This window comes from Mustela erminea, chromosome 6 (genome assembly GCF_009829155.1).
Source record: "Mustela erminea isolate mMusErm1 chromosome 6, mMusErm1.Pri, whole genome shotgun sequence".
NCBI lineage: Eukaryota > Metazoa > Chordata > Mammalia > Carnivora > Mustelidae > Mustela > Mustela erminea.
This window is the reverse complement of record NC_045619.1, coordinates 98,902,930-98,929,600: the sequence shown is the minus strand read 5'-3', so window position 1 is coordinate 98,929,600 and position 26,671 is coordinate 98,902,930. Positions and strand designations below refer to the sequence as shown.

The 26,671-nt window shown below is 44.6% G+C and overlaps 1 protein-coding gene across 1 annotated transcript in view; it reads left to right on the top strand.

Moving 5' to 3' along the window:
- LOC116593606 overlaps positions 1-26,671 on the top strand; it is a 56,125-nt gene that overhangs the window by 10,874 nt on the left and 18,580 nt on the right. The window contains 6 exon segments of the mRNA XM_032347884.1: positions 4,764-4,855; positions 5,417-5,486; positions 12,413-12,511; positions 12,514-12,544; positions 19,015-19,144; positions 20,910-20,999. Coding sequence (XP_032203775.1) covers positions 4,764-4,855; positions 5,417-5,486; positions 12,413-12,511; positions 12,514-12,544; positions 19,015-19,144; positions 20,910-20,999 — 512 coding nt within the window.

Below are 26,671 nucleotides of genomic sequence, written 5' to 3'. Positions count from 1 at the left end.
AGTTATTTTTACCAATAAAAATGGATTCATTTGGGAATAAAAATGACAGTTTGGGACCAGCAAGTTAGGGCTAAACCATGGGTAAGTCCAACAAACAAGGGAGAGGAATGTCATTTTCTGAGGGAGGAGGCTGTTGAGAGGGGTTTTGTTGTTGTTTTTGTTGTTGTTGTTGTTGTTGTTTTAAGATTTTATTTGTTTATTTGACAGACAGAGATAACAAATAGGCAGAGAGGCAGGCAGAGAGAGAGGAGGAAGCAGGCTCCCCACTGAGCAGAGAGCCCGATGCGGGGCTTGATCCCAGGACCTGGGATCATGACCTGAGCCCAAGGCAGAGGCTTTAACCCACTGAGCCACCCAGGCGCCCCGAGAGGGGTTGTTTTAATGAAATTTTATTGGAGGCAAGCAAGAGTCCAGGCCCGTGAGGGCTTCTCGCTGGCTGAGCTGCAGGGCTGGTGGGTCTTTTGTAGGAGATGCTGTGCCCCTCTCTCCCGGTTAGGGGCTGTAGTTGAAGATTGCTTCCTTTGGGAGGGGCCTGGAATCCCTAGTTCTTCTTATGACTGGCATTGAACCGTGCTGCTCCCCCTCCAGCCCCCCCTCCAGGCTTCCCCTCAGCTTCCCCTCCAGCCTTCCCCCAGCCTCCCCTCCAGCACCCCAAGTCTGCTTCATGCAGTTTCCCAGTGTTAATTGTCACACTACCTTTGGAAATAGATCTTAATGTTTTATGAAGTATGTTTTTAATTTTGTGCTCCAACTTCTTTCTGATTCTTATTTATTCACACTCTTTTTTTTGTTTTGTTTTAAAGATTTATTTATTTATTTATTTCACAGAGAGAGAGATCGCAAGTAGGCAGAGAGGCAGGCAGAGAGAGAAGAAGGGAAGCAGGCCCCCTGCTGAGCAAAGAGCCTGATGTGGGACTCGATCCCAAGACCTTGAGATCATGACCTGAGCCGAAGGCAGCGGCTTAACCCACTGAGCCACCCAGGCGTATGTTTGGGTGCCCATTGTGTCCCAGGAATGTGCTGAGCACATATAGTGAATCAAAACTGGCGTTAAGGGATAGTGAAGAGATTTCACTCAGCGCAGACTGGATGGGGAGGGCTGGATGTGCTTTTCGCTCTTTCCTTCCTCCTGCTGTGTAGGCCTCCATTGTGTACTTAGCCGCTTTGCTCATGTTGGGTTCCTCAGCTGCGCCCACTCCCTGCTGCCACACAAAATCTGGTGATTACTGGCCCCTTGTGCATCTGTGTGGGTCTCTGGAGCCAGCAGTATGTCCTGACACATGCCTGTCTCATTTCTCTGTGGGGCTTCCCTACCTGGTGGTGCATCCATCTCCGCTCCCCTGAGTTGGGATATGGAGGCCCAGCTTCCCACAGCCCTGCTGGGCAATGTTGTTTTATTTTGTAATTTTCAGATTATTTGGGCCTTTGAGTATCATTTCATCTGCTTAGGAGCTGCTGGGGTTTTCCCATTCTGTGAATGCCTTTTCATGTCTTCACCTCTTCTTGCTGCATTTCAAGTGCGTGTCTTGATTAGCCCGAATCCCATGTGCCTTGTAGACTTTTCTTCCTGTGGTCCGTTTTCAGTGTAGTACTCTGTATGTCAGTTTCAAGACACACGTTCGTGTTCTTCCTATCGTCAGATCTCTGAACTGGGATGAATCTTAGGGCCCCTGAGAGTTGTTGTCAGCAGGGACATCCTTGTCTCTGTCCCTGTAAACTGGTCCTGGCTGCACTTACCGCTGACTCCTCCACAGAGCTGTGAGTGCTGCTGGCAGGGAAACCAGCGGCTGGCCAGGGAGAGATCCAGACTCCTCCCAGCCAGTGAGCAGAGGCTGCAGTGACTGAAGCTTGAGCCTCCCTCCGTCAGATTCCTGCCTGTGGGTGGTTGCAGCTGGCTTTTAGAAATGCGATTCCATTGGGGGAAAGATGAATTCAGTCCAGGGAGAGAGTTCGGCATCAGAATTTGAGGTGTGGGAGATGCTAACCTGTCGGGCAAGCTTGGCGATGATGAGGGAGCACCCTGCACGACACGAGGCACTCCTGACAGCAGAGAGGGGTCTTGTCAGTGCACCCATGCGGTCTGTGACTTGGAGCCGTGGAGCAAACAGCCGGGGCTCCCATGGAGCGGTTAGGGATGTGTTGATGGATTTCTGTTATGTTTTCTCGCTTAGTTGTGCAGACGTAGTGTGACAGAAATCTGTGTCTGAGATACCTAATAGAACTTCTCATTCGGTGTAAAGTCAGAAATTGTAAGATCACAAGAAAACATCCTCCTATTTTCATCACAGTTTTCCTTCCTTTAAAAATGGCCATGGCATCTTCGGTTCGGTGAAGTGTTCGGTAAGTGTTGCCCATCTGTGAGCTTTGTCTGCGGTGTCATCACTGAACCAAATTCTCTCCCTCTCTCTTTTTTTTAAAGTAGGCTCCATGCACAGCAGAGCCCAACACAGGGCCTAAACTCACGACTCTGAGACCAAGATCTTAGCTGAGATCAAGGGTTGGATGCCTAACTGACTGAGTGCTCCAGGGTCCCCAACTAAATTCTTAATTTTTACTCCGATTCATCCATTTTGGTCTCTCTCTTAGTGTGTGGGAGGACTTGTGCAGAAATCCTCTCCATACTCCCTGGCGTCGCAAGGACATTCCTCCACATTTTCTTTTGTTACCTCTTCCAAAATATCTTCTAGGTTTTTAATATGCCTAGAATTCACCTTTGTGCATGTTTATCCAACTTTATTTTGCTCCATAGAAAAAGATATGTGTGTGATTTGGCAGTTTGTGGTGCATCTGCCGTCATTTGCCAGATGTTTGTATGCACATAGTTCTCTTGGGCTCTGGAGTCTTTCGTTGCTCTAGGGAGCTGCTTTCACACTGCTACCCAACCCATTGTTTGTGCAGTTCTGTAATCCTAGTGTCCTTCTGTTAAAACACTTAAGTTCACTTTCTAATTACTGACTCTCACTAATAGTGATGTTGTGGCTTTTGGTTGGGAAGGGTTTTATTTTCCCACCTTCTGTCCTCTGATGCCTTCATTGTGAAACTGTCTTTCTAGCTTGGCTGTATTTGCATCTGCGAGAGATCCTGAAGGGTCCCGTTCTCTGGTGTTCCGTGGTAAAGGCCGAGTGTGACATCCCTGCAAAGCTGCGCAGAGCACGGGTGGGATCCTTCCGTTTCTGCCCGCAGCTGCCCTTTCCCTGCTCCAGGTGCCGACAGGAACTAGGTCCCGGACTCCTACATCATGCTGCCTCCTGACAGCTTATCAGCTGTGCTCAGCGGTTTGGGGTGTACTTTTCCTGGATGGTTTGATTTCTCTGTTAGTGGTTTTGTTTCATTTTGTTTTGTTTTTGCTTATTAGTTTTTGTAGAACAGCCTTGACTTTCCCAGCAGCAGCCTTTACTACAGACTTGTCTCCATAGTGGCTCCATCTTTTCTCTTTCCGAGCGCCAGCGACTCCATGCCAGCAGAAGCGGGAAACCTAAGAAGGCCACTGAATGACATGTTGGGTTCAGAGTCAGAGCAGGTGGTTGGAAGGAGAAGCCCTTGAGGCCATAGGGAAGAAGGAAGGAATATTTAGAGAGCACCTCTTATGGACCAAGTACTTAGAGCTGTACTCCAGAGAGGTGGGTTTTCTCCCGATTTAATGGATGAAGGAGCAGAGACTCACTGGTCTCGGAAGCTTCCCCGAGCTTCAGAAGCCAGGAGGAGCTGGAATGCAGGTGCGCCCCATGTTCTTTTCCCAGAGGCCTCCTGCCTTCTGTACAGGTCCACTTGCTTCTGGTGGTCATTCTCTTCCTTCCCAGGTTGCCCAGAATTGTCTGTTTCTCTCCTTGAAAACCAGTTCTTTGAATCTGGCCCAAGAGCAGGGTTTTCCGGTCTTCCTGTGAAAGTATCATTAGCAGAGCACTTGTGGTCATCTCAAGAGCCTGTCTGCGGTCCCAGCCTAGCTGAGACCTGGGCTCCCAGGCTACTGGACACCCTGTTGCTTTATTTCTCCCCAGGGCTGGGGCAGGATCCTTCTTACACAGTATTCTAGCACTAACTATAGAACTGGGAAACCTAGCCCACTGACTGCTGTTATCTCTTTTCTGTAGTTAACGTGTATTTTGAAACTATTTAACTATAAAGCCAAACGTTTTCTGCCCATTCTTGCTTTTGATTTTGATGTCTTTATATTTCCTTCATTTTTGTCTTATTCCAAATTTTCTCCCAAGGTACTTCATTTTATTTAGCTACTTCTTTCTTAATGAGTTTTAAAATCAAATAAAAGTTTGCCATTTATCTGTGTTGGAATTATAGCTCACTTGTTTGTTGTTGTTATTTTAAGTACTACAAATTAGCCTGATAATAAAACTAGTGGCTGATTCATAAATACCACTTTTTAATTTTACACTTCAAAAATAATGAGAAGAAGGTGCCTGGGTGGCTCTGTCAGTGAAGCAGCTGACTCTTGATTAAGGCTCAGGTCGTGGTTTTAGGGTCACGAGATCAAGCTCTGCATTAAGTTCCACACTCAGCTCTGAGTCTGCTTGGGATTCTCTCTCTCCCTCTGCCTCTCCCCTGTTCCCATGTGTGTACTCAAACTCTTTCTAGAAATCAATAAATCTGAAATCAGTTAGTTTGAGCAGAAGCTAGGAGACTGGTGTACAGCCAGGGTAGTTGAGTGACATCAGTTTTGTGTCTCATGTGGCCCCAGAGTGTTGTGACAGCACGTGCCCTGGAATGTGAATATCTGCTCAAATCTACTTCTGTCCTCTCTTTCTCAGACCCCCAGCCACAACATGTGGTGAATGGAAAGAAATGTGTCAACTTTGCCTCCTTTAATTTCCTGGGATTGTTGGATAACGCTCGGGTCAAGGTAAGTAGACCTTGTGCATAATCGCAAATTACTTAGAAAACTGGGCAGGAGAGACGAGACCAACTAGAACATGGTAAGGGGCTCCCTTTGCTGGCCATTGGCCATCGCTCTTTCTTGGTAGAGCCGTGTTGTGACCTGGGTTCGAGAGAGGGTGGGCAGTCAGGGTGTGTGGTGTGGCTTGGGGGCCGTGACATCCAGGGAGCCCTGTGAGCCAGCCCCCAGGTCACAGTCGGAGGTTTGCCTCGGAAATGGCTCTGTGTCCTGGGAGGACAGTGAGCCGTTTGGAGGAAAGACTTCTGCCCAGAAATGCCAAAAATCATAAAGGTCTTGAGTTAACCATGTTTGGATAATCAGACTAACACCGCTTTTCCATGTTTTAAGTTCTGTCCTTACATGTTTGCATGTATCTCCTCTTCATGTCCAGTCAGAATTGCCACACTTCTAAGAAAGAAAGGAACATAGTTGGCAGCGGGGCGCTCCGGGAGGAGGGCTAAAGAGTAGGAAACGTCAGTTTGGAACCCTGAAGATAAAGCTTTAAGACCTGACTTTTCTCCCACAAAGGTGGCAGTTTTGGCATCTCTGAAGTATGGCGTGGGGACTAGCAGACCTAGAGGATTCTATGGCACGTTTGGTATGTACCGCTGTCTCCTTCATACTACTCACCTGTGTCTAACGACAGACTCAGTTTCATTTCAAAACTCCTCGGAAAAGAGATCTGTGATTAACTGTGGCATTGAGTGGTTGAGTCTGTGTGTGTGAGGGGCCCTGGTCCTCGTGGAGGAAAGGACCTGCTGCCCAGGGCCAGCTCATCAGCCCGACAGAGCCTGAGCTGCTCTTGTAGGTGCCCCAAGGACCGTGGCACAAGGAGACCTGGTTTGTTTCTGTTGTGCTTGCCTGTTGGAAGGGGACGGGTCCTGCTGCAGATGGCCCTGCTCTTCACAGTCTTGCAGGAACCAACTTCTTCCCTGTCCCCTTCCTCCATGTCGAGCCTACCATCCTTGTGCTTGTCCGTGAGGGTGCAGCCGAGGGCCGGTGTGGAGGAGCAGGCTGCGCGGCTGCAGTAACCCTTGAAGCAGGCACGGGGTGTTGCACATGGCTCTGCCCACCTTCTGCTGGGGAGCCCAGAACCTGGCTCAAGCCTTGCTGTGAGTGAGCTGGGGGATGGCTCCAGCTGGGCAGCCACCTCCTACAGGAAGGGAGACAGGACAGATGGGATGGGAGGTGGTGAAGGATTGATGATGTGGCTCTTTCTGGAATGAAGAGGGTCATTGATGACCAGCTATGTTTTAGGATGAGTGTGGTTCCCAACTCATAGTCCCCAACTCAGAGTCCTCAGGGAAAATGTTGTTCAATGATTGTTCACGTGAATATTGTAGGGGACATAACATTCTGGCCTCCACATGGCAGCATGTGGGGAAAATAGAGCCTGGGAAATCTCTTCTGTCTTCTGTCCGAGTTTCCATGTCTAAGCCTTTGTGTGTGTGTGTGTGTGTGTGTGTGTGTGTGTGTGTGTGTGTGTCTGTGTGTCTGTCTGTCTGTCTTTCTGTCTTAAACAGTGAAGGTGTTTTTATTGAAGGGATAACCTTTCTTTATTCTGTAGCTAGCTTAGTATTAAATTATTGGTATTGGAAATAGACGACAGAGTAGGTGTCCCAATATTTTAAGTTGGAGTGGGTCTGAAATATCTTGTGTTCCAGCATCCCAGTCCTTCAGAAGTGGTGTAGAAGGTTCAGAGAGGTTATGTGACTTCTTCACAGTCACACAGCTCATTAATTTCAGCCTTATAACGAGGAGCCAAGTACTCTTGATGGCAGGACCAAAGACTTACAGAGTGCCGGTCATTTCCCCTCTTTAGTCTAGTGCAGACACGGTTGTCTGCTTGGTTGTTACTGGTAAGGAATTATTTCCTAGATAAGTAGTATTAGAGAGCTAGGCAAGACATTTTTTTGGGTTGTTTGTTGTAATCTGATCAAGAAGAGTTTCTATAATTTGCTTGCTGGGGTTAAAAAAATTACTTTCTTGAAAGCATTTCTTTCTAGGGAATTTTATTTGCATGTATGACCTTGGCTTCTGATTGGGAGTTAATTTGAGAAAATAGATTTATTGCTGAATCAAGTCATGAAAAAGAAAGGTTTCAACTCTTCGAAACCAGTTTTCCCAGAGTTGGTAAAATAGCCCAGTCAGCTTTGTGTGTGGCTCCTGCGGATTGAAGTATGCAGTAGCGGCTTGTCATGTGCTTCCAGATGCGGGATCTTTAGCTCACAGTTTGTTTTCTTTTCTTTTCTTTCTTTCTTTTTTTTTTTTTTTTAAGATTTTTATTTATTCCTTTGACAGTGAGAGACAGCAAGAGGGGGAATACAAGCAGGGGGAGTGGGAGAGGGAGAAGCAGACTTCCTGCCAAGCAGGGAGCCCAATGAGGGGCTCAGTCCCAGGACTCTGGGATCATGACCTGAACCGAAGGCAGACACTTAATGACTGAGCCACACAGGTGCCCCAAGTTCATGATTTCTAAGTATTTTTGACTGAATAATTCAGCCCATGATGGGAGCTTCGGAAGGTTCACAGAGAGTGAAAGTTGTCTCCTCCCCTACCGTTATCGCAGCCAGCCCTCCCCACCCCCACCCCCACAAAAGGCAGCTACTAAGAAACTACTACTATGAGTAGTTCCTTATTAATTCCTCCAGGGACATTTTTTAGCAAATGCAAACTACTTCCCGTTCATACGTTTTCCCGCTATTTTTACAAAAATGGCAGCATAGCCTGCGTGTATTCTGTACCTTGCTGTTGGAGTGAGTTTGAAATTTAAATTGGGTTTGAATTTTTAGGGCTCCTAAGCAGACTCCTTGCTAAGCGCAGACCCTGACACGAGACTCAGTCTCAACTCTGAGTTCATGACCTGAGCCAAAATCAGAAGTTGGATACTCAACCAACTGAGCCATGCAGGCCCCCCACCGCAAAAGTTATTTTTTTAATGTCTTCTTTTTTTTTCCCCCCTGGGAGTAACATATTCAGGAATCCACTTTCAAAGATGAAGAGACTTCTTTGTTTAGCTCTTTTTTCAGCTTTTCAAAAATGAATGTAAATCACTAGTAAAAATCAATTTCTTTGTTAAAATGTTTTCCTTTTTATTATTTCATAGTAACGTATTAGATGACATTAGATGATTAATACAGGAAAAAGAAGTCAAATGACAGTTGAGTTAAAATTCGTCTAGTTTCTTGGGCTGAATGTTCTGCCTTTGGCAAGTAGAACTCCTCAAGATCTCTGGTCCTCTCATCAGGACCATGTGATTAGGAGTTTTCCAGCTTCTTATTTTATTGTCAGAGCATGTGTTTGAGAACGGCACGAAGAGGATTTGTCAGGCCCTAGAGAGGTCTCTCCTCTAGGGCTCGGGCTGCACGCTTGGACAATTTCTCTTATTCAGCTTCTCGGCTTTCCTTGAATATGTTCAGATCTCTTTTGCTGGAGGTTATCACTGGTTTCCCAGTATCTGCTTTGCATACACAGTGCCTTCTTGACTCTTTGTTTTTAAACTAACTCAAAATGCAGTCAGTGACAGGATTTCATTGTGAAGGATAGTGGCATTTAATTGTGTTCAGGAGCCATTAGTGAACACTTAAATTGTTCAGTTTATTTTTCAGAATATATTCTTTCTTTAATTCAGAGCAATCAACTGAGTCATGCCTGCGTGTTTTATTAGGAGGAAGCTTTGGTCATAACATTCCTAGACCTGCCACTTCTTTCTACTAACTGGTCACAGGGTTGCTGTTGCAGGATAGGTGGGGATGCTCCTTGTTTGTACAGCTTAGAACGTTTTGGCAAGAATCACATAAGATGCTGCACGGAAAAATGTTTTGGAAAACACTCAGCCCTATATTTATGTTCTAATGAGTGCATAAGTGTATTATTTGTACTTCTAAGAAAAGTTGTCCTTGTCTCCAGGGATAGAAAAAAAACCAAAACAGTATGTAACACAAAATATAGAAGCCTTAAGAAAAAATGTAGTTGGTTGTTTCTAAACTGTTCTGAAGTTGATTGTTTTGTAGTCTTTCCTTTGGAAGACAACCAAGAAAGCCGAAATACCTCTTAGCAGAGTAAAAGAGGAGATATATAAAAGGAAAGGCAGGGGGCACCTGGGTGGCTCAGTGGGTTAAGCCACTGCCTTCGGCTTGGGTCATGATCTCAGGGTCCTGGGATCGAGCCCCATCCAGCTCTCTGCTCAACAGGGAGCCTGTTTCCCCCTGCCTCTGCCTACTTGTGATCTCTCTCTCTCAAATAAATAAATAAAATTTAAAAAAAAAAATAAAAGGGAAGGCAAATGGAAAAATTACTATAATATGAGGTTTTTAAATATGAGGGGTTTGGACAACTTAATTAGAAAATGGTGTAACTGTTTTTTTCCTTTTACAAGAAAGCCTTTTGTCCTACAAATATTGATTTACCTGTACAAACACTTAAACAGTGTATTGGTTTTTCCATGCCAGGTGTTATTGTGAGTGTTTCATGGGCATATTGACTCATGGTTCTGGTAACAGTCCTTTGAGGTGGGTCTGACTGTTACCTCTTTGGCAGAGGAAGGACCTGAGAGGCACGGAGCTGTTTCAGGCCTGCCCTGGTCCACATTTGGTGAGGCGGGGGGCCAGATCTGAACCCCCTGAGATGACTGCCGTGGGTGGCCAGGCCCTGCCTTGGGTGCCAGACATCCTGTACAGGCCTCAAATCCCTTTTGTTAGGTTCTAGTTAGGGAACAGGTGCAAGAAAGGGCAGTGAGTGCTGTGAGGGACACAGCTTTCTGGGCACCTCCCTCTGTGGCCTCTGTCCTGCAGTGTGTGTTCCTAGTGGTGAATCTGAGGGTGTAGTGCTCTACCTGCACTCTGTGCAAATCCGTGGAACAGTTGGTGGAACAGTTTGTCTGCACAGAAGACCGAAAACAGAAGCAGGAGAGCACAGCCTGGCGCTTTCCCTGCTTGCTGCCTCCCCCTCCCTTGGGCTGAAAGTTTATTCATTGCACAGAGTAGCTGTCACACATCAGAAGTCACGCAGCACTCTGCACCCGCCTGTCACAAAACCTGCTCTGCGAGGCTGCCGTCAGCTAAAGCCCAGTGTCTTCAGGTATGAGGAGAAAGAGGCCAGTCTTTGTTAGACTTTGGGAAAAGCAAGAATCGGTAAGTCATTGACTTGCCGTAAATTCTTCTTAACCACTTTTTGGCAGTGATGTAAAAGCAGTTACAAGTATTTATGAAGGTGGGAACGTTTCGAACATGTAGTTTTTGTCCACTGCGTAGCTAACGCTAAAGCCCTGAAATTAAGCCAAGTTTTTTGGCTTTCTCATCGCTCATCAATGAAAAAAATGAGTCATGTAAAGCAGAGTCTACAGAATGATTTAAAATCTTCTTTGTATTTAGCAAAAATAGTTTGTGTCCATAGCAGGTGTTTTGTTTTTGAAATGGAGATACCGGATGAGAGCAGTTCTGGGGCTCGTCTGCTAACTAAATCATGGAGGTTTGGGGTAGATAGTCCTGATTTAGAGGCCACATTGTCATGTGCAGAGGGGGACTTGCCCTCATTCTGATCAGAAGTGGGGGTGACGGGGGCTTGCCTGTAGGCATGGTGCAGAGAGCACTCTGAAGAGAAGGCGGGAGTTTCTTGCTCAGTGTGGGGGATGCCCGGTTCTCTAGCATGTGTCTGCTTCCCTTGTTCTCGTCCGATTTTCCCTGAAACCTTTCACTGGCAGCAAGTGGCAGAGGATGGGCCATCAGGGTCAGGGTCATGTTCTCTGTGTTGGTGATGTCACAGGTCTGATGCTCAAGACCTAAGCACCTGTTTGATACCATTTGGATCACATGGGATACAGTCATTAATTTTGTTACTATAAAGTCCCACACTTAGCTAATGTTGATGTCATCTGTGCAGTGACCGTGACCTCTCGGGAATGGAAGTCAAATGGCACTTCATGTGCTTTTCGTAATAGGCTATGTTGGTGTACATTTTAACTTGCCAACAGGAAGAGGCATGTTTGGTCTTTCGTGTACACATGTCTTGGAGGAATTGTGAAAATGAACTATTTATCCCATTCCAATCAGGTTATAATAAAAGAATGGACTTTTTAAAAATATATTTTAAAAAGTGTTTAGATGAGGGAAGTCCAGTAATGTTCTCAGTTCATTTGTTAATCAGACGTGCAGTGGCTTTCAGGTAAAGCCAAGTAGTCTGGTAAGCACAGGGTCAGGGAGGGGGACTGGGTTTGTGCCACCTGACAGAGGGGCATGACTGAAAGGCAGGAAGCAGCTGGCATAGGGAAACTCCAAAACTCCAAGCCTGTAGGAAGAGACAAGGGGCCAGGTCACGCCTGCGGCCTACCTGCCTGAAGCACCTCGCTCCCTCTGCTCTCAGACACGTGCACCGTGTCTCCTGACAGGAGACTGAGCGCTCTTGCACGTGAATGGAGGGCGCAGGTGGGAACTCGCCGCCGAGTGGCAGACGGCAGTAGGCAGGTGCCCTGAGCTAAACCCCAGTTTGATGGCAAGAGACCTGCAGTGAGGAGTGCGAAAACTGAGCAGCTAGCAAGTAAGCTAGAGCTTGGCAAGCTAGCAAGTAAGCTAGAGCTCGCTTCAGGCGTCTGCTTCCCTGACCCTTGACAGGGAGTGTGGCAGAACTCTGATGGTTGTCCGAGTGTGGGTCCTACTATAGTGAAAAGAGCTAGAGGAATTTTTAAAGTCCTCTTCTCTCCTGGGTAGTGTCTCGTTTTAGGACCACTTTGAAGTTTTCAGGTTCAAAGCTGGTCCGTGCACTGTTTATTCTAGTCACGGGAGGGGCGTGTAGCCTGCCTGCTGGGGAGTGTAGCCCGGTGCCTGAGACTGGGAAGGTGAGCGGAAGTGAGCGGCCACGATAGGTGGTCCCAGGTTAATGGACACAGTCCGTTCCCACTGTTACACCAGTGTTCTGTTCACAAGCAGCTTTTGTAAATTACTGTATTTCTCTTTGTACCACACATCCGAAGTCCCTGTACGCTTACGTGGAGAGTCGGACAGGAGAGCAATTGCTGCGGAGCTGGAGCAGGTGCATGCTGCGTGCTGGCGCCGCTGTTATCTGCAGGGTGCGGGCTCTTCCATTCATCTTTTCTTTTCCTTTTAAAGTTGGTTTCCAGCTGTCTTAATGTCTGGTGTGGTACCTTCTGCTAAATGGGAAAAGGCTTTAATACCGTGTCACACGTTAGTAAAGCCTCCATATGGTTGGTTGAGGGAAGTCAAAGCAGGTGAAGTCTCTGGGCCTTGTGTCGCTGAGCTAGTTTGGTAAAGAAGCAAGAGCCAGGATTGGAGTGGCCCTACTAATACCTTGTAGGGGCAGAGGAGTAGCTGATGCCGTTCACAGGCTTGGGGAATCTTTTCGGCTGAGAGTCATCTTCGTAGACCTCATATAATTTACAACTCAAAGACGGTTTCATTTTGCTCATAAAGTGATAGTATTACTAACTAAACTGCTTATGTTATTTTCTTTATTCTGTACTTAAAGAAAAAGAATTAGAAAATGTTTTAACCACTTAACATCTTATTGTAGATGTGCACTTGGATTTGGAAGACTGCCTGGCAAAATTCATGAAGACAGAAGAAGCCATCATCTGCTCCTACGGGTTTGCCACCATAGCCAGTGCAATCCCACTTACTCCAAGAGAGGCGACATTATGTTTGTGTGAGTAACTTTACCTGTGTTGCCAGTCAGAGTTCCTCTGGAGATAATGGTGATCTTCCTGGAGAATTCCTTTGTTAGAGGTTATCTGCCTTAGGTAATAATGACTTTCTGTTTAAAGAGGAATTTCCATGAAGTAATTGGTGCAGCATTGATGAGACCATCACTAGAAGGATGCCGAAAGCATTTTTTTTTAATTGATTGGTTTTATTTATTGATGTCGGGAAAGCCAAACTTACTTCCCTCTGTAGCTCTGTGGCAGTGTAGTGCCCTTGAAGGTCCATGGTCGCCGCCCATGCAGTCGCTCAGTGGAGTCCTCCATTGCCCACCACCCTGCCCCGAGTCCTGCTCTCTGCTGACCTTGCTTTATGGCTTGCTAGGATCATAGAAGCCACGAGCAAATCTGCGTACTAGAGCACACGTGCCCTGGCTGTGTGGCGTCTCCTCTTTTGTGAAGAGGAAGAGCGGAGAGCCGTGGGCTGGAGCTGGCCCAGCTAGGCAGCCAGCTGTTCCACTGTGGGCGCCACCCTCTAGCCCAAGCCTCTGCTCTCCTTTGAGTGGATCATTAAGTGACTTTGAATTTTAGGTCTCAGATTTACTTTTGTTTCCTCTTTTCCTTTTTAACACCATAGCCAGAATAATCTTTTTTAAAAATGCTCATCTGATTATGTCATGCTTAAGAGCTTCCATAGTTCCTGAAATAAAGATCCAAGTTCTTACTGCAATCTTCTGCATTCCAGACTACCTTTCCAGGCTCATTTTGTCCCCTTTTCCTTCAGGTACTCATGCTATAGACTCATTGGCCCTATATGCTAGTTTCCTCTCGCTTTTGGGCCTTTGAACACACCAGTCCCTGTGCCTAGAATAGTCTTACCCCTTCCTGATGCTGACTCGTGCTGCTCACCCCACACGGTAGTGCTTCTACTGGGCCACCCTCCCTCACCTCGTACCAAGCTGAGACCCCTGCCACATGTGGGGAAAGTCTCACAGCCAGAGGGGTTTGGTCTCCTTGGGAACCCAAGATCACACAGGTGCTCACACTGCCTGTTGTGACAGGCCCTGCCTGTCAGGCCTCCCACATGTGCATGGGCGCACACATGCACACGGCCCCTGTCCCCTGCTCATCCCGCCTCACGCTCGCTGGGCTCTGCTTCTGTGGCACTTCCGTCGGTTCTTACTAGTTCATTGCCTAGGAATGCATTTCCTCTTAGTTGTGCTCAGAAAACACCAGCTCGGTCGATAAATGAACAGAGACTGGCACTTAGAAGAGGGGTCCGAGTGCCAAGGCTCAGAGCCCAGCTTCCCATGGCCCCCACACCAGCCTCTCGCTTCTCCCCAGTGGGCTCCTGCCGGCACGGCAAGCTTGATCACACGCCATAGCACTGGCCCCATTGAGCTTCGTGGGTCCAGGGCTGGAGGTATGCAGCCCGTCCTGCCCCTCTAGCCCCCAGCAGCCCGAGCGCCAGCATACGGCTGCGCAGAGCTCGTGTGCATCCTCATCAGGTCCCGAGTGCAGGATTGTGTTTTCTGTGGTACCAGCCGGGAGGCCTGGGCTGCGCTCGCTCCTGCTTGCTGTGCTCTGACACACCACTTTAAACATTCCTCCCAGAACTCATCCGGAGGTGGGAGCACTAGAGGTGATGCTGGTGGTTAGTAAATTATTGGATGAATTCATTAGGCCTGGACAGTTATGCACAGGGCTTAGTCTCTGACTTTCAGTAAATAGTGGGAGAGCTTTGCCAGCAGTAATCTCGGTGGAGTGCTTGCTCACGTGCTAGGTCTGTCCCTCTTCACAACAAATAGTACGGAGATTCTGTGGGCCCTTTACCCTGTCTCCACCAGTGCTTGCTTCATAGCTGGGATATGGACATGGATGAAGTCAAGATCCAGAACATTTCCGTCGCCACGAGGATCCCTCACGTTGCACCACAAGGATCCCTCACATTGCCGTACCCGCGGTCCTCCCACCCTGCCCACTCCTTATCCTCTGGCAGCCACCTCAAGTCTCCCTTTTTGTAATGTTGTCATTTCAAGATTGTTAATACAAGTGTGGTCATACACTAAATAGTGTTTGGGGAGTCGCTTTTTCCCTCGGCATTAATTCTCTGCAGGTACGCCTGTGTTGTATGGATCGCGAATTCATTCCTTGTGATTACTGAGTCGTACTTCACGGTCCGGAAGCAATACAGTTGGTTGAACCACTCACCGACAGAGGATGTCTGAGCTCTTTCCTGACTGGGGCTAGAACAAAGAAGGCTACTGTGAGCATTTATGCACAGGTTTTCTCTAAAGCTAGGTTTTCATTTCTGTAGGTGTAGGCCAAGGGGTGCAGCTGCTGGGTTACATAGCATTGTGTAGTTGTTTAAGAAATTGCCTGTTTTCCAGAGCGGCTGTACCATTTTGCATTCCCATAAATAGTATTTAAGTAATATAGTTTCTCAACATCTCAGAAGCAGTTGGTATTGTCATTTTTTTTTTAATTTTAGCCATTCTGATAAGCGTATAGAGAGATTTTATTGTAATTTTAATTTATATTTCCCTGATGGCTAATGATGTTTGCATTTTTTGGACTTTGGTCTTGACATCAGGCGACTAGTCCATAAAATCCCCTGGGATTCCTTCTTGTGTTTTCTGAAGAAATAGTATAAAATTAATGTTAGCTCCTTAAATGTTTGGTAGTTTTCTCCAGTAAAGCCAACCAGGCCTGGAGATTTATTTTTTGAAAGAATTTTAATTCTGAATTCAATTTCCTTAGTACTTAGAAGGCCGGTCAGATTGTTTTTAATATTTCCTTTTTCTTCTAAATATTTGCAGAGCCTGAAGTGATAACACATTTCATTCCTGTCTGGTATTCTGTCTCCTCTCTTTCTAGTCAGTTTTGCTCCAGTTGTTAATTTTATTTATCTTTGCAAAGAATCAGCTGTTTGTTTCAATGATTGTTCTCCATTGTATTTTTTGTTTTCAATTCTATCACTTTCTGCTATTGTTTCCTGCCTTCTGCTCTTTTTTGGCTTCTTTTTGCTTTTCTTTTTCTAGATTCTTTAGTTGGGAATTTTGATTATTGATTTGAGACTTTCCCTTTTTTCTAATGTGTTAGTGCTGTGCACTACTTACGTGCTCCTCTAGCCTTGTCCCACACATATTGGTCTGTTTATTTTCATTTAGTTTGGTATATTTTATTTTCGTTTAGACGCTCTTTGACCCACAAATTATTTAGAAGTGTGTTTAATTTCCAAGTGTTGGGAGATTTTAAATTTGTTGCAGTTTGTGTCATGGCTCATGATGTAGTCTATGTGAGAATATGTTCCCTGGTCAATTAAAGAAGAGTATTTGGCCATTGCTCAGGGATGTGTTTCATAGGTGACACTTAGATCTTCTTAGTTTATGATGGTGTTAAGGTCTGGTCTGGCCTTGCTGCTTTTCCATCTGGTAGTTCTACAGTTACTGTAGTTGTGATTTGTCTGTGTTCCTTTCTCTTACCTCAGTTTTTCTTCTCAGCCTTTTGTAGCTCTGTCGTTTGGTGCATATTTTCTTGGTTAATTGATCCTAGTTATCACTGTATAATGTTCTTCTCTGTCTCTGGTAATTTTTCTTTGCTCCAAAGTCTACTTCATCAGATAACAGCGTTGGTATTCTGCTTTCTCCTGATGAATGTTTGCATGCTGTATTTTCTGTGTATATCATACACACAGCCACTGCCACATTATTATATACCTTGTTGTATATTTTCTCATAGGCAGGATATTGTTTGATCCATTCTGCCAGTCTTTGTCTTTAAATTGTGTATTTTGGCCATTTACATTTAAAGTAATTACTGGACATGTGAGGGCCCTTTATTTTTTGTTTCATATTTGTTACCTCTTTTTTGTTTTTCTGTTTTCTTTTTCCTGCCTTTTTGGGGGTTAAGTGAACATGTTTTGGGATTCTATTTTTACTTATCCATGCTGTTTTTGAGTGTTTCTCATTGCATAATTCTGTTTTTGTTTTTAGTCATTGCTTTCAGTATGACATTACGTATACACGTAAGTTATCACCTTCTGCTGATCTCATCATTTTACCATTTCAGGTAGAGAAACCTTTACCTTCCTTACACTTCTGTACTCTCCTTGTTTATAATTGTTTTCAGTACTTCTTGCATATACATTGAAAACCACATCAGGCAGTGTCACAATTTTTACTTAAATCATCCAAAATAATTTAGAAAGCTTGGGAAGGTAAGAAAAGCCTAGTGTGTTTGTTCATAATTTTACTTACTATGTTCTTTCTTCCTCTCTGATAATCTGAGATTCTTTTGTTTTCTATACTTCTTTTTTTCTTTGTGGAGAGCTTCCTTTAGCCATTCCTTTCCCCAGGTCTGCTGGGGTCATCTTCTCTTGGTTTTCCTTCATTTGCCTTGGTTTCCCCTGTCCCTAAAGGATCTTTCTGCTTGTTACAGAATTCTTGTTTGAGAGTTCTCTTCTTCCAAGTATTTGGGATATAACACTTTTTCCTGATCTCCATGGTTTCTGATTGGTCTCTCAAATTATTTTTCTCTTCTGTGTAAGGTGTCATTTTAGGGCTGCTTTCAAGATTTCTTCATCATCATTAGTTTTCAGAAGCTTTACTATAATTTTGGCGTTTTTTTGTTTGGGTTTACTTGTATGAATTTCGCTCAGCCTCTTACCAAATTGGAAGCATCTTCCATCCTTATTTCTTCGAGTACTTTTCAGCCCCACTATCTTTCCGTCTTCCAGCACTCCACTGAGGCCAGTGTGGCAGCTTTCGTTGTAGTTCCACAGGTCCCTAAGGCTCTGTTCTTTGATTGTCATGTGTTTTTCTCTGGTTTCCATTGCCTAGCTTCTGTTAGGTCTGTCACTTCTCCCGTTCTTTTCTCCATCCCGCCCAGCCTGCTGCTGAGCCCATCCACTGTACTTTTTCATTTTTTCTTTCGTTCTTTTTTTTTTTTTTCTTTTGGCCATTGTATTTTTCAGTTCTAGCTTCCCCATGGGATTCTTTGTCTTCTATTTCCTTCCTGGGGCTTTCTGTTTTTCCCTTGTTCCAAGCATGTTTATAAGTGCTCACTGAAGTATTTTTATCATCACTGCTCTAAAATGACTCTCAGATAATCCGGACATCTGTCAACTCAACATTGGTATTTGTTGATTATTTTCTTTCATTCTCTTTGATATCTTTTGATTCTTGATATGACAAGTGGTATTCGAAATCGGGACATTTTCATATTCTGCTACCAGAGTTTATGCTTTATTTAAACCTTGGGTTTTAGTCGGCTTTCTCTGTCACTCTTCCATTAGGGGTGGGGGGCATTCACTACTGCCTCATTACTACCAGGTGGAGGTGCAAGGCCAGGGTCCCCCTTCCACCTCCACTGACACCCGGGTGGGGTGTTTTCATTTCCATCAGTGTTAATGAGAGTCCTACTCTCCCCTGAGCCTCCTCTGGCACAGCTCAAGCCAAGAAGAGGAGGCTGTCCCTCCCTGCAGGGGAACACAGGCTGGGGCTCTCCATGTGGTCTTCACTGATGCCACTGTGAGGACCCTTGTTACCGGCTTGTGGGGTCCAGTCCTGGCTCCCTTCTCTGAGGCCACTTGGGTGGCTGTTGGTGTGCCTCTTAGCTTTGCAGAGGTCCGAATCTGGGCCCCTCAGCCCTCGCTGGTGTGGATAAGCCCAGGTTTTTCTGTGGTTTGGCTGCAGTCGAGTCATTTCTGCTTGCTGAGCTGCCCCTTTCCTGTCCCTTTGTCCACAGAGGGCAAGCTTCTGTGAGCTTTTTTGCCCATGCCCCTTGGCACTTGGAGTTGGTCAGCTTTGTCAGCTCCAAGTCAGGGAAGCCCACGAGACGTCATTTCATAGGTCTTCAGCTGGCCTGTCATTTTTCTGCACTCTTCAGAGTCTTTTTATGTTTGTTCTATATGTAGTGTCTGGGGTTTGGGCTTATACTTAGAAAAACAGGGAAAATAGGACTATTCCATCTTCGTGGCAGAAGCCTTGCATATACTTTAAAATAATGCAGCTTAATGTCAGAGACACCCTCCCTCCATAACTAACTCAGTTTAGAAGACCTTACTGGAGTTTCAGCCGCAAAACCAGTCAGCAGTTGGTATCACTTCTCATGGCAAAATAAGAGCAGAGTCTGTTCCGGTCAAAACCGAGATGCCACCGAAGGTGAGATCACCAGCGTCGTGTGTGTTTCTTAGAAAGAAAAAATTGCTGTGGGTGAACAGATGTGCACGCTGACTTCTGAGAGAGTAAAATGAGGCAGGGGTATGCTCCGTGCAGAGGAGTGAGTGTGGTCGCTCTGAAAAAGACGTGCAGAGTGAGGCACAAACAGTGGCGTGTAAGCCGTTAGATGGTCTTACTGATCTGCGTGTTAACAAGTGCGTGTTTGTTGAGCAGCTACAGAAAGCAAGCATTCCTTTTCTGAGAATGTTGACAAGACCTTTTAAAACCCCAATTTGGTGGGTCTCTCTTCCTTGCAGAGACAGAGCTGCCTGCTTTGCCATCCAGAAAGGATTGCAGGCATCATGGAGTGACAGTAAGTTATTTAAGCATAATGACATGGCCAACCTGGGGTACCTGCTGAAGGAATAAGAGATGGAAGATCAAAAGGTATGATTCTTTTGAAAATTATACAGTTCTTTGTGCTTGCTAACCAGCTAAATTATATATGAAATGATAAATTGTCATGAAAACTTGCCTGCGGATCACTTTTGGATATGAAATGAGGGCATTCCTGCTTATTAAACACACTCCTTGTTGGAGAGGCAGGTCTGACTATAATTGCCTCATCGTCGCCATAATTACTTACGGCAGCTTTGGGGGAAGATAACGCGGGCAGCTTTCTAGAAGAGGAGGGTAGCGTGCATGTTGGGGAGCGGGAGTATACTCCCCAGTTTACAGAAATAACGCCAGAACGCACTAGTGTTTATACCTGTATCTGGGGTGCTGTCTTCAGAAGAGTATCAGACGTGGTTTAGAGATTCAGAAATGGTCACAGTGTGATGTGTAAAAGCAAGAGAAGGGAAACCACCTACACCCAGCACTGGTGAAATAGTTACTATATGATGTATCCACAGCAGAGTAGTGTATCTCCATCAAAATCATGTTTTCAGTAATTATTAATTAAAATAATTTTTTTAAACTCAGGTTCTAACACTATGGCAGTAAAATTCTGATTTGAACAGAGTTTATAAGGACAGTCACTACCAGTGGGTCTTGTAGCTACCTGATCTGTTAAAAATTTTGTGCACTTTCTCATTTCCCAAGATTCCTACATTGAGTATTTTTTAAGTCGTAATAAAAATACTTCGTTTTTGAAAGGTCCCCCGTGTCCTCCCCCGTGACTCCCAGCAAACTCATGGCGTTCGGGTCTGAGTCAAGAGTGGAGTGAATGTGGTTGAGCCAACTCAGGGGTGTGTATTCCGCATGCTCTGAGTATTACAGCCATGGGTTCTGGCATATCCCTTGTTAGAAGCTTAGAGGCAAGAAACCTTTGCACAGGAAGATGTTCCCAGTTCTACCCAAGGATCTCAGTATTTTTTCAACCTTGCACGCCTGAAGCACCTACAAATTCCCCAGGGTGGGTGGCTTATTATAAGTGACCTGCCATCAGTGGGGTGCAGGAAGGTTCTGTGTTGTCTGAAGTAGCCCTCCGCCACAGCCTCAGACGTGCCTGGATGAGGTCATGGTTGAGTTTTATTTGAACTGGTGGTTAGGAAGGATTTCATCTGCTATTTGGTAGATGAAGGAGAACAGGGTTTGTCTGTTCAACTTTTTATTATGGAAAATCTTGGGCATATTCAAAGGAAATACAGTAGTATAAAAAGCCTCGTGCCCTTCTCCCAACCTTTCATCAACATTCTGCCCTTCTTGTGTCATCAGAGCCTCTGTCAAACTCCCGCCCCATCTGTGATGATTGCCATCATCATTGTAGCTCTGTTTTAGGCAAACCTGGTAGATGTTGAAGTGAACAAATCCTGGCCATACATTTTGACCAGTGGATAATCCAGGTATCATGGCCCCATTGTGACTTAAAATGTGCCCATCTCCCCAGAAATTTTCCTTGGGCTATCTCAGTCATTCTGGGTTTGGGGAGTTTTATTTGTGCTTCAGCATTCTCAGAGCACTAAATTGCGTGTGTGCGTGCATGTGTGCAATCACCTCATGGATTGAATGAACTGGAAAACATGAGAAAAGACAGCACTGTTGTCTGAAAATAACAGGGTATAAAACCTTGAACTTGAAACTCACCCAGACTGTCTATTGGTTTATTCAGATGAATAGATTTTGTCAGGTGGAGTGCTAAGAAGCATCTAACAGATTTTGCATTTGGAGTTACTGAGATTTAAAATGTCTTTTTTTCTTCCTTTTAAAGAATCCTCGCAAGGCTCGGGTCACCCGACGTTTCATTGTCATGGAAGAGCTGTGTATGAAAACTGGGGCTCTCTGTCCTCTCCCACAACCGGTAAGCCACCATGCTCACTGAGCATTGCAGTACTCGGACGGGGGTGGTTTGTTTATGTGCACTTCTCATGTCTAATGCCTGCCCTGCTTGCATAACAGGCTCTAACATACCCAGGAAGCAGATGAGCATTATGTGCCCACCCTGGTCTTTAAGCAATAATCAAGACTCAGCTTTTTAATATCTACTGTATTGAGATGTAATTGACTTATAAGCATACAGTTTTTTTGTTTAAAGACTTTTATTTACTTTATTTGTGAACAAAAGAAAGCACAAGCTGTGGGGAGGGTCAGAGGGGGAGGGTGAAGCAGGGAGCCCAATGTGGGGCTCAGTTCAAGGACCCCAAGATCATGACCTGAGCTGAAGGCAGATGCTTAACCAACCAAGCCACCCAGGTGCCTCAAAATAGCTCCTTAACAGGAAAAGCAATATACTCTTTTTTTAGAAAGCATTACTGCTGAGATTTCTCATTCACTGAGGTGAAGCTCAGACAAGATAAAATTAGCTGTTTTAGAAAGTACAGTTCTGGCGTTTGGCATAGGCAACGTGTTACCTGACCATCAGCTGTCTAGTTTTCTCCCAGTAGGCCCCTGCCACTAAGTAGTCACTCCCCATTTCCCCCTGCCCGTAACCCCTAGCAACCACCAGTCCGCTTTCTGTCTCTATGGATTCACCCATTCTGGAGATTTCTGATAAACAGGATCATACCATCTATGACCTTTTGTGTCTGGCTTCCTCCACTTCCCTGGTTCCGTAGTTCCTCTGGTTTGCAGCATGTGCCACTCCTTCGTTCCCTCGTAGCGCCGAGTCGCAGTCCATTGTGTAGACGTGCTGCATGGCTCCTGTGCTGATGGGGGTGGATCGCTGCTGCTCTCTGACTGCTGGGAGGGCAGCCGTGAGCTTGTGTACAAGCACTTGTTTGAATCTCTGTTTTCAGTCCTTTGTGGGTATTCTTGTCCATATGGTTGCTGGATCAAATGGTAATTCTATGCTTAACTTACTGAGCACCTGCCAGACAGTTTTCCCCAGTGACTGCACCATTTTACACCCCCTGCCCCGCCAGCAGCGGGGCAGGGTGCCGGTTTCCCCACAGCCTCACCGACACTCAGTTGTTGTTTTCGATGTTGCCACACCGGTAGGTGTAAACACATGGTTTTGATTTGCATTTCCCGGAAGACCGATGATGTTGAGCCTCTTTTCTTGTTTTTGTTGGCTATTTGTGTATTTGGGGAAGAGACTTCAGAAGTCTTCGCCCATTTTCAAATTGGGTTGTTTGTCTTTTTATTGTGAAGTTATAAGAGTTCTTTCTATTTTCTGGGTACTAGACCCTTACCAGATACATGACTTGCAAGTATTTTCCCCACAGTTCTATAGGTTGTCTTGTCATTTCTTTGATTTGTGTCCTTTGATGCGCTGAAGTCTTTAATTTTGATGAAGGCCAGTTTGTCTGGTTTTTTGTTGCTTGTGCTTCTGGTCTCCTAGCTGAGAAATTTGTTGTCAAATCCAGAGTATGAAGATATACCCCTGTGTTTTCTTCTGAGAGTTTTGTAGTTCTAGCTTTGTTGTAGGGCCCTGATCCATCTTGGTTTTTTGTTTGTTTTTGTTTTTATAGATTTTATTTATTTATTTGAGACAAAGAGAAAGAGAGCCCAGAGGGAGAGGCAGAAGCCGACTTCCCACAAGCAGGGAGCCCAATGCAGGGCTTGATCCCAGAACCCTGGGATCATGACCTGAGCCAAAGGCAGACGTGTAACCGACTGAGCACCACAGGCGCCCCATCTGATCCATTGGGACTTAATTTTTGTGTGTGTCCAGTTTCGTTCTTCTGCATGTGGTTTCCAGTTGTCCCTGGACCATCTGCTGAAGGAACTGTTGTCTTCCATTGGGTGGTCCTGGTCTTTTGGCCCTAGAGAGACGAGCTCTCTAGCTTTCAGGACTCTCCTGTATGTTCCGTTGTCTGTATGTCTAGCCTTTTGCCAGTATCACAGCATCTCAGTTCCTTTGCATTATAGTAAATTTTGAAATCAAGGCATGTGAGTTCTTCAACTTTGAGATTGTTTTTGGTTATTTGCAGTCCCTGAAGATTACTTTTGAAGTTTAGGATCAGCTTTTCCAGTTCTGTAAAAAAAAGAAAGTGCCATTGAAATTTGGATAGGGATTGTACTGAATCAGGATTGTATTAAATCTGTAGATTGCTTTAGGAGGTATTTCCATCTTAATGATATTAAGTCCTTGAATCCATGAACACAGAAATATTTTCATTTATTTACATCTTTAGTTTCTTTCAGTAGTGTTTTGTTTTTTTCACTATCAGGTCTGATATCTCTTTGGTTAAATTTATTCCTAAGTATTTTATTCTTTTTGATGCTGTTATAAATTGACTTGTTTTAGGGATTGTTAACTGCTAGTTTATAGAAATACAACTGATTTCATAAGGTTTTTTATTTTATTGTTTTTTTTTAATTTTTAATGTATTTTTTATTTTTTATTTTTATTTTTTTTTATTTCCAGCATAACAGTATTCATTATTTTTGCACCACACCCCGTGCTCCATGCAATCCGTGCCCTCTATAATACCCACCACCTGGTACCCAACCTCCCACCCCCCGTCCCTTCAAAACCCTCAGATTGTTTTTCAGAGTCCATAGTCTCTCATGGTTCACCTCCCCTTCCAATTTCCCCCAACTCCCTTCTCCACTCTAAGTCCCCATGTCCTCCATGCTATTTGTTATGCTCCACAAATAAGTGAAACCATATGATAATTGACTCTCTCTGCTTGACTTATTTCACTCAGCATAATCTCTTCCAGTCCCGTCCATGTTGCTACAAAAGTTGGGTATTCATCCTTTCTGATGGAGGCATAATACTCTATCCCCAGGGGTACAGGTCTGTGAATCACCAGGTTTACACACTTCACAGCACTCACCAAAGCACATACCCTCCCCAATGTCCATAATCCCATCCCCTTCTCCCAAACCCCCTCCCCCCAGCAACCCTCAGTTTGTTTTGTGAGATTAAAAGTCACTTATGGTTTGTCTCCCTCCCAATCCCATCTTGTTTCATTTATTCTTCTCCTACCCACTTAAGCCCCCATGTTGCATCACCACTTCCTCATATCAGGGAGATCATATGATAGTTGTCTTTCTCTGCTTGACTTATTTCGCTAAGCATGATTCGCTCTAGTTCCATCCATGTTGTCGCAAATGGCAAGATTTCATTTCTTTTGATGGCTGCATAGTATCCCATTGTGTATATATACCACATCTTCTTGATCCATTCATCTGTTGATGGACATCTAGGTTCTTTCCATAGTTTGGCTATTGTGGACATTGCTGCTATAAACATTCGGGTGCATGTGCCCCTTTGGATCACTACGTTTGTATCCTTAGGGTAAATACCCAATAGTGCAATTGCTGGGTCATAGGGCAGTTCTATTTTCAACATTTTGAGGAACCTCCATGCTGTTTTCCAGAGTGGCTGCACCAGCTTGCATTCCCACCAACAGTGTAGGAGGGTTCCCCTTTCTCCGCATCCTCGCCAGCATCTGTCATTTCCTGACTTGTTGATTTTAGCCATTCTGACTGGTGTGAGGTGATATCTCATTGTGGTTTTGATTTGTATTTCCCTGATGCCGAGTGATATGGAGCACTTTTTCATGTGTCTGTTGGCCATCTGGATGTCTTCTTTGCAGAAATGTCTATTCATGTCCTCTGCCCATTTCTTGATTGGATTATTTGTTCTTTGGGTGTTGAGTTTGCTAAGTTCTTTATAGATTCTGGACACTAGTCCTTTATCTGATATGTCATTTGCAAATATCTTCTCCCATTCTGTCAGTTGTCTTTTGATTTTGTTAACTGTTTCCTTTGCTGTGCAAAAGCTTTTGATCTTGATGAAATCCCAATAGTTCATTTTTGCCCTTGCTTCCCTTGCCTTTGGCGTTGTTCCTAGGAAGATGTTGCTGCGGCAGAGGTCAAAGAGGTTGCTGCCTGTGTTCTCCTCAAGGATTTTGATGGATTCCTTTCGCACATTGAGGTCCTTCATCCATTTTGAGTCTATTTTTGTGTGTGGTGTAAGGAAATGGTCCAATTTCATTTTTCTGCATGTGGCTGTCCAATTTTCCCAACACCATTTATTGAAGAGGCTGTCTTTTTGCCATTGGACATTCTTTCCTGCTTTGTCGAAGATTAGTTGACCATAGAGTTGAGGGTCTATTTCTGGGCTCTCTATTCTGTTCCATTGATCTATGTGTCTGTTTTTGTGCCAGTACCATGCTGTCTTGATGACGACAGCTTTGTAATAGAGCTTGAAGTCCGGAATTGTGATGCCACCAACGTTGGCTTTCTTTTTCAATATCCCTTTGGCTATTCGAGGTCTTTTCTGGTTCCATATAAATTTTAGCATTATTTGTTCCATTTCTTTGAAAAAGATGGATGGTACTTTGATAGGAATTGCATTAAATGTGTAGATTGCTTTAGGTAGCATAGACATTTTCACAATATTTATTCTTCCAATCCAGGAGCATGGAACATTTTTCCATTTCTTTGTGTCTTCCTCAATTTCTTTCATGAGTACTTCATAGTTTTCTGAGTATAGATTCTGTGCCTCTTTGGTTAGGTTTATTCCTAGGTATCTTATGGTTTTGGGTGCAATTGTAAATGGGATTGACTCCTTAATTTCTCTTTCTTCTGTCTTGCTGTTGGTGTAGAGAAATGCAACTGATTTCTGTGCATTGATTTTATATCCTGACACTTTACTGAATTCCTGTATAAGTTCTAGCAGTTTTGGAGTGGAGTCTTTTGGGTTTTCCACATATAGTATCATATCATCTGCGAAGAGTGATAATTTGACTTCTTCTTTGCCGATTTGGATGCCTTTAATTTCCTTTTGTTGTCTGATTGCTGAGGCTAGGACCTCTAGTACTATGTTGAATAGCAGTGGTGATAATGGACATCCCTGCCGTGTTCCTGACCTTAGCGGAAAAGCTTTCAGTTTTTCTCCATTGAGAATGATATTTGCGGTGGGTTTTTCATAGATGGCTTTGATGATATTGAGGTATGTGCCCTCTATCCCTACACTTTGAAGAGTTTTGATCAGGAAGGGATGCTGTATTTTGTCAAATGCTTTTTCAGCATCTATTGAGAGTATCATATGGTTCTTGTTCTTTCTTTTATTGATGTGTTGTATCACATTGACTGATTTGCGGATGTTGAACCAACCTTGCAGCCCTGGAATAAATCCCACTTGGTCGTGGTGAATAATCTTTTTAATGTACTGTTGAATCCTATTGGCTAGTATTTTGTTGAGTATTTTCACATCTGTGTTCATCAAGGATATCGGTCTATAGCTCTCTTTTTTGGTGGGATCCTTGTCTGGTTTTGGGATCAAGGTGATGCTGGCCTCATAAAATGAGTTTGGAAGTTTTCCTTCCATTTCTATTTTTTGGAACAGTTTCAGGAGAATAGGAATTAGTTCTTCTTTAAATGTTTGGTAGAATTCCCCCGGGAAGCCGTCTGGCCCTGGGCTTTTGTTTGTTTGGAGATTTTTAATGACTGTTTCAATCTCCTTACTGGTTATGGGTCTGTTCAGGCTTTCTATTTCTTCCTGGTTCAGTTGTGGTAGTTTATATGTTTCTAGGAATGCATCCATTTCTTCCAGATTGTCAAATTTATTGGCGT